The sequence below is a fragment of the Elephantulus edwardii genome, unplaced genomic scaffold (genome assembly GCF_000299155.1).
Source record: "Elephantulus edwardii isolate Elephantulus edwardi_28Jun2011 unplaced genomic scaffold, EleEdw1.0 scaffold00067, whole genome shotgun sequence".
In the NCBI taxonomy this organism is placed as follows: domain Eukaryota; kingdom Metazoa; phylum Chordata; class Mammalia; order Macroscelidea; family Macroscelididae; genus Elephantulus; species Elephantulus edwardii.
This window is the reverse complement of record NW_006399817.1, coordinates 8,752,142-8,760,627: the sequence shown is the minus strand read 5'-3', so window position 1 is coordinate 8,760,627 and position 8,486 is coordinate 8,752,142. Positions and strand designations below refer to the sequence as shown.

The window sequence follows — 8,486 nt, the reverse complement described above, 5'->3', positions numbered from 1 at the left end:
CTCCATATTACTGAGGAGCAATTATGACAGTTTGAAGACTAAGGTGTGCCTAATTGAGACCATAGTCTTTCCAATCACTTGCTATGTATGTGAGAGCTGGGCAATGAATAAGGATCACAGAAAAATAATTGATGCTTTTGAGTAATGGTGCTGGAGAAGAGTACAAAATATTCCATGGACTGCCAAAAGAACAAACAGATATGTCCTGGGAAAAGTGCAGCCAAAGTGCTTCCTAGACATAAGAATGGTGAAGCTTCATCTCACTTACCATGGGCATATTGCTATAAAAGGCTATTCCTTAGAAAAGGGCTTCATGATTGGAAAGGTTTAGCATCAGTGAAAAAAAGGAAACTCCTCAAGAACATGGAATGACAGTGACAGCAGCAATGGTCTCAACTGTGTCAGAGATGATGAGGATGGCACAGGTTAGGACATGATTCTGATCTGTTGTCCATAGAGTCACTATGACTCATTCTCAACTCCACAGCATCTAACAACAGCAACAACTTATGTAGAAGCAGGAAAAGAAAAATGCAAACTCATTGCCTGGAGTTGCTTCTGATTCATATCTGACCCTCCATCAGTTTGCCAAGGCTGTAAATCACAAGGAAGGAGATAGTCTATTTGCTCGTTTTTCTTCTTCAAGGCAGCTAGTAGATACAAACCACCAGAGAAGGATGGCCTTTGAGTAAGCAGAGCAGCTCTCTACAGACCTCCTTGTGGAAGTAGACAGAAAGGCCTTTTGCAGTGCTGCTGGATAGGTTTGAACCTACAAACGTTGGCAGTTATTTTTTTGAGTACAAGTTGCTTGGGCTACACATCTGTTGTTGTTAGATTCCCTTCAGTCAGTTCTGACTCATAGTGATCCTTTGTACAAAATAACAACATCTTCGCTGGTCTTCCTTCATCCTCACAATCCCTGTTCTGCTTAATTCCATGGTTGTGGTCATGGTATCAATCCCTCTTGTTGAGGCTCTTCCTCTTCTTCACTGCCTTCTCTACTTCACCAGGTATGATGTTCTTCTCCAGGGACTGGTTGCTGCTTGAGAACATTTCCAGAGTAAATGAAACAAAAACGCACAAGACTTTTCATGAGAATGACAACCATGAGCAATTTGGAGTGCTATGTGTTCTGATGGGAAAATATCAAGGTATTAAAGACTTCTCCAAAGTCTAAAGAGCAATGACATCATTTTAAACACTATAGTGTGCCTGATCCAAACTGTGGTCTTTTCAATTGCTTTCAAAGTTAGACAATGAATAAGGAGAACAGAGGAAGAATCGAGGTCTTTGAATTGTGGTGTTGGAGGAGAGTGAATACTCTGTGATTTGCCAAAAGAACGAACAACCCTGTCTTGGAGACAGTGCAATCAGAGGGCTACTTAGGGGCAAGAATGATGAAACTTCATCTCACATAATTTGGATATGTTGTTAGGAATGGCCAGTGCTTACAGACATTAGGCTGAGAAAGATAGAGGGCCCAAGAAAGAGAGGAGTCGTCTCAACAAGATGAATTGACACAGTAATTAAAACAATGGGCTTAAGTATATCAGATATTGGGAGGATGGCACAGTATATATACCAAGGCTCAGATATGTCATTCATAGAGTCACTATGATTCCTAGCCGATTTGATGGCACCCGACATCACCACCACCATTGTTTAGAGACTTTCATCTCCTTCTTCCAAAATTACCTCCTCTCTTCCTGTTTCACTCCATCTTTCCAGCATTTTTCTCATGGCTAACCTATTCTGACAGCATGACTACATCTACTCTGGATGAGAGGAAGTTTCACCGTGTTTACCTCTAAGGAGCACATTGGTTGTACTTCCTCCAACCGACTTGTTTGTGTTGGCAATCCATGGATATTCAGTCCTCTTTTCTAACAGCACAATTCAAAGACGTCAATTCTTCTTCTGTCATCCTTATATCTTTTCCAACTTTCACATGCATATGAAGAAACTTAAATGACTAGGGGTTGTATTAGGTACCCCTTAATGTTTAAACTGACATCATTGGTCTTAAGCAATTTAAAGAGATCCATGACAGCATATTTTTACTTTATTTGTTTACATTATATTTTATTCATGTATATCGTGTTTCATACAATATTGCATTTACATTATGTTTCATACAATCCTTCATTTACATTGTATTCTGTATAATTAAATACTACTGATCTATGCCTATTATTAACCCATCTTTTTGAGTCCCTATTTACTCTTTCCTTGTTCTTCCCTACCCTATCCACCCACTAAACTCTCCTATCCTGGTGATTTGTACCATTCTTCTTTTTCTACACCCTTTCTTTACCCTTATCTTTTGGATATTTATATACATCTTACTAATTATCCTTATATTTTTACAATAGTGGTCTTATGTAATATTTGTCCTTATAACGGAATTAATTCACTCAGCATAATGCTATCTAGACTCTCTAATGTTATACAACATTATATAATATCATTCTTCCTTAGGGCTGCATAGTATTCCATTGTGTGAATGTTGTGCAACTTCTCAATCCACTCATTTGTTGGTGGACATTTGGGCTGTTTCCATTTTCTTGCTATTGTGAATAATGCTACTTTGAACATAGATGTACAAATCTCCATTTGTGTCTCTGTTCTAAATTCCCTGAGGTATATTCCTAGCAGTAAAATGACTGTGTCATATGGGATTTCTATATTCACCTTTTTCAGGCTGCACCATTTTACAATCCTACCAGCAGTGTGTGAAAGTTCCAATCTCTCCACATCCTCTTCAACATTTATTGCTGCCCTGTTAAACTTTGCTACTGGGGTAAAATGGTATCTCATTGTAGTTTTGATTTGTAGCTCTCTGCTTGCCAGTAATTTTGAGCATTTCTTCATGTTGACCATCTGAATATCTTTTTGTGACTGGATTATCAGTCTTTTTCTTGTGGAGACTCTGTAGTATTCTGTAAACATTCATTATGAGACTCTTTCCCAGTCTGTAGCTTTTCTTTTCACACTATTGGAGAAAGTCTTTTATGTCTATAGGGACTTAATTTTCAAAAGGTCCATTTATTGATATTATCCTCTCCTGGATGTCTATTTATAGCTATATTTCTAAGCTTTATTTATGCCATAGGTTAGGGCTTCTGAATTTAGTCTCATTTTGTCTCTTATGATCTTTATGGTTTTGGACTGTACACTAGGTCTCTGCTCCACCTTGAGTTGATATTTTTTGGTATGGTATGAGAAGTCTATGCTGTTACAGTTTTCTGCAGCAAATGTCCAGTTTTGCCAGCACCATTTGTTGAAGAGGTTGTAATTTCCCAATTTATTAGATTTTTATTCATTGCCAAATACCAACTGACAATACTACTTAGTGGGTTAATTCCTGGGTTCAGAACATCAGTAAACATATTTCACACCAAGTTGTGTCAAGAAATCTAAAGTGATAGCTCCTAGACCAATTGACTGGAAGAGATCCATATTTATTCCCATTCTCCCGAAAAGATGATACAACAGAGTGGAAATTATGAAACAGTATCACTAATATCACAAGCAAGCAAAAGCTACCTGAAGTTTATTTTTTTTAAAAATCTACTAGAACAATATATTGACAGAAAAGTACAGGCTATGTTTAGAAGAGGCTGTGGCACTAGAAGCATCATGGTTAATATCAGATAGATCTTGACTGAAAGCAGACAGTATCAGAAGAATGTCCATTTATATTTTAGTGACTATACAAAGGCTTTTGACTATGTGGATCTAAATAAATATATACATCCAGACAAATGTGGCCATGGAGTGTGTCAGATAAAAGTGCCCAGTAAGAGCAAAGAAGGGAGCTCTGGGGCCTCATGGCAAAAAGCTGTGCTGTAATCCTGAAGTCACAGACTTCCAGTGGAGCAGCAGCTCTGTGGGGAAAAGATGGGCAATCTCCTCCCGTGCGATTAATTGTTTCTGATAACCCACCAGAGGGTCACCTATGGGTCAGCTCCCACTCAATGGTGTACAAAACAAGAGTAAACAGCCCCAGTCAGAGAAAATGCCCCCACTAATCCAAAGATTGATTGCAGGCTTTGGGCATACATATGCTCTGAGACACTCCTGGTCCAGATAGGAGATGGTGTGGGTGTAGCCTGAGGTAGAGCTGAGGTTGGAGGAAACACTGCCTGCCACGTGGTGAGTCATGATGGGGGAGTGGACACAGGAGACCAGACGAAGATTAGAACTTTTCAGTTGTTGTGGATGATGTTGTCACCACCATCCTAAGCTCCCACACCACATGGCTGTTTAAGATGGCCGCAGTGTGCTGTTTACACTTAGGTTCTGTTGCTCTTGTTATCTGATGTCTTCCTTCAGTTAGTATTTGAAGTACTTTCTCTCATTTCTTTTTAAGTAATTATAATTTGCAAACTTTTTGTTTCCCAATATCAAAACGTATTTCTCAATCAATATCAGTAATGTGATTTTATCAGACAATTTCAAGGAACTTGATCTTCACTTTGTCTGCACTTGCTGCTCCATGGGAGAAAGATGGGCAAGCAATCTCCACTAGTGTGATTTACAGCCTCTAAAAACCCCACTGGAAGGTCAGTTATGAGTCAGTTCCAACAGGATAGTACATAACACCCTCAGTAATGGAATGGATAAATTATATTACATTCATACAATGGAATGTTGTTGTTGTTGTTATGTACCTTTGAGTTGCCTGTGATTCATAGTGACCCTGTATACAATAGCTCTGAACCCTACCCTATCCTAAGCCAGTCTCACTGTCACTCACACACCTGACCCCATTACATCAGTTATTGTGTCAATCCATCTCATCCTTGGTTTTCCTCTCTCGCACTGTTCCTCTACCCTTCCAAGCATGACCTTCTCCAAAGACTGGTCCTTTGGCAAATAAGATTAACAAACCATATCTGCTTGATTTTTTTCTTTTTTTTTGTTGAGTATTATTTTTTATACATTGTGTTTTATCCATGAACATTGTGCTGCACATGTTACTTGATCATATTGGGTTTCATACAATCCTTTGTATACATTGTGTTTTGTAAAGTTAAATCACCATTGTTCTATGCCTACCATTACTCATTTTTTTCACATCCAAATTGGATCTTTCCTGTTCATTTAGCCCACTCCTTCTACCCCTCTCCCCCACATATCTGTCCATCAAACTCAGTTATCCTAATGATTTCCCCCACCTTTCCCCATTTCCCACCCCCTTGGCCTCTTCCCCCTTTGTATTTTTATACGTATCTTCCTAGTTATCCTTTTATTTTCACAATAATGGTCTTATGCAGTATATGTCCTTATAAGCCTGAGTTAGTTCACTCAGTATAATGCTCTCAACACTCTCCGATGTTACATAATATTTTATTAAGTCACTGCTTCTTAATGCTGCATAGTATTTCATTGTGTGAATGTACCACAATTTCTTAAACTGTTCTTTTGTTGATAGTCATTTGGGTTGTTTCTATTTTCTTGATATTATAAATAACATTGCTATGAATGTAAGTGTCTAAATCTCTATTTGTGTCTCAGTTCTATTTTCCTTGTATTATATTCCATTTTGTATCCCATTATGTTATATAGTCATATGGGATCTCTATGTTTCACTTTTTGAGGAAATGTCAAATTGTTTTCCAGAGTAGCTGCACCATTCTACAATCCCACCAGCAATGCATGAGAGTTCCAACCTCTCTGTATCCTCTCCAATATTTATTGCTCACTGTCCTGTTAAACTTTGCTACTTTTATTAGGGTGAGGTAGAGTCTCGTTATTGTTTTCATTTGCATCTCTCTGATTGCCAGTGATTTTGAGCATTTCTTCATGTATCTGTTGATATCCAAATGACTTCCTTTATGAAGACTCTATCTATGTCTTTTGCCCATTTTGTGATTGGGTTCTCGGTTTTTTTCTTCTGGAGACCCTGTAATATTCTGTAAACTTTTGTTATATGACCCTAGTCTGAAATGTCATTATCAAATGTTTTTCCCAGTCTGTAGGTTTTCTTTTCACTCTACTGGAAGAAAGTTTTGATGTACACAGGTACTTCATTTTTAGAGGGTCCCATTCAGCAATTTTATACTCTTGTTGTTATGTATTTCTGGGTATATTCAGCATGACTGACTCTTACAAACAAAATGCTAAGCAAAAGAAATGAGATGCATGCACAAAAAAGAGTATTCTTCCATTTCCTTGTTGTTAAAATATCAAATTAAACTGTAATGTCAAGGGATGTATCTTTAAGTGATGAAGCTAAAAAGACAAAAAAGGAAAATGACTACCAAATAAATGTCAATAAAATGATGGAGAAGATCCAATAGTGATTCATTTTACAAAATATAATTTATGAGACTGATTATATGAAACACAATGTGAATGAGGAATAGTGTGAACCACTATGTATATAAGCTTTCTAAGAAAGCCAATTTAAAAAAATAAAGTAAAATAGGAAGTATGTGAATGATAGTATGAAATACAATGTAAATGAAAGATTGTATAAAACACAATGTATATGAATAAAACATAATGTAAAGCAATTATTATATGAAAACTGATAAAAATATTTTAAAAAGAAAGAAAAGGGTGGCAGAGGAGTCGGAGAAAATATGAGGGCTTGTTTATATTTTCTGTTTTGTGCTATATAATTTGTGTATATTATTTCACACTGAAAGATTATATAAATAAAGCACAAATCTACTCATGTTAATGAGTCCCTTTGCCTTCGATTTAGCGTTTATCTCCTTACTTTGGTTTTAAAGTCCTTTGAGAGATCCTCCATTTGTAGGTCCCTCCCTTTGTCTCTTAATCACCCACACTTTAGCATCCTCTGCTGCTGCCACAGTAAATGAATTATAGGTTCCAGAACATGACATCTCATTCACATCTTTTGCCTTTGCAAATATGGCTCTTTTTAAAAAAAACTCATCATTCTCACTCATTTCACCAACTCTCAGCCATTTCTTCCATCATGACCTTCTTCTGGGAGTCTTTCTGCTCTTCCAGCACTGACTTCTCAGGCCACACCACTGGGATGTTTCTGTTTACTTCTCTATTTCCCACAGGACAGTGGGTTCCTCAAGGGTGGGGAACATTTCTTATTTGCCTTTCTGTCTGTGAAGCGTTAGTCATTGCCTGGCATGAAGTAGGCAGTCTAGTAATAATTTTCAGTAAAAGAATAAAGCCAGATCAGTGATTATTTCATCTCTTTTGTATTAACCAGGTGGATAATGAACAACTGGATTTAGACAATGAAGATGTTGACAGCATTGATGACAGCAAATTGAGCCGTTTCATTGAGATCAATAGTCTCCACTTCGTAACAGAGTACAACCCTGTGGTAAAAAAAATTAATCTCTTAAGTCGTGTGTCTGGGAGTATCCTTGTCCTCATAGCAGCGATAATCTCTGGAGTTCTAATACATATACCTATAGCTAAAGCAACTGCCATCAGTTTTTTTCATTTCTTTCTTACATATTGTTTATGTTTACATATAGTTATGTTGTCATCCTTTTATTAAACTTGAAGTTTGACAAACTTGTCCTTACTCAAGAAAGAAGGAAATTGAAACTCAAAAAAGGACATGACCAATAAGAAAGAGAACCAGGATAAAAAGCAAAGATAAATGATTTAAAAGTTTGGAATTTTAGAAAACCTTGACGTAAGCAATATCTGGTATCAAACTGTTTCAGTTTGTGCTAGAAAGCCTATTCATTTTCTAAAGCACCAATGATAGATACTTTTATAAAATGTAATAAAAAGTGCTCCCTTCAGCAGCACATATACTAAAATTGGAACAATACAGAGAAGATTAGCATGGCCCCTGCTCAATGATGACACACAAATTTGTGAAGCATTCCATATTTTAAAAAACTATAATAATAAAAAGAAATACTCTACAAATATAAATCAAACCCACTGATCACAAACTTGAAAATTAAAACAGTGCTAAGTTTCCATATGTTTCTAAACACCTCTTCCCATTTTCTCTGTCTGGCTCATTGTGAACTAGTGACAAGCTGACCTTGGTCTGGCTCTGCCTTCAAACCACACTTTGACTAGCAAACCCTGGATGCTAAGTCTTTTTCCCATTCTGCCTTGCCCTGGTTTTACATTCTGTTTGCTGTTCTCAAGTGAGGAGGACATGAGTGTTGCAAACATTTAAAACACTTCACAACTGTAGAAACAGTTGGTGGACTTGGGATAGGCAGAGTCTGCCCTCCACTAACATCACAAGAGGAAAGAATCCCTATGGACAGGATAAAGTCGATTACAGTGAGGTCCACGTGCCCTGCTCCCTCCCTACTTTCTTCTAACAATTCCAGCACCAACTGGAATTAGTGGCTCTCACTATTTTATTACCAAATTGGGTAGTTTGTTACAATGGCCACGCAGAAGTCACAGAAAACGCTCACAATTATGGGGCTTGTTAGGGAAGTAACAGGTTACAATTCAAGTTAGAAATGCTCAGAATATAATTTTTCGATCAGAACAGCTTCTTCCCC

The 8,486-nt window shown here is 37.4% G+C and overlaps 1 protein-coding gene across 1 annotated transcript in view; it reads left to right on the top strand.

Annotated features, from left to right (window-relative positions):
• Positions 1–8,486, top strand: part of ERP27 (endoplasmic reticulum protein 27) — an 89,589-nt gene that overhangs the window by 23,927 nt on the left and 57,176 nt on the right. The window contains exon 4 of the mRNA XM_006888479.1: positions 7,205–7,321. Within this exon, the coding sequence (XP_006888541.1) occupies positions 7,205–7,321 (117 nt within the window). The remainder of the gene's footprint in view (positions 1–7,204; positions 7,322–8,486) is intronic.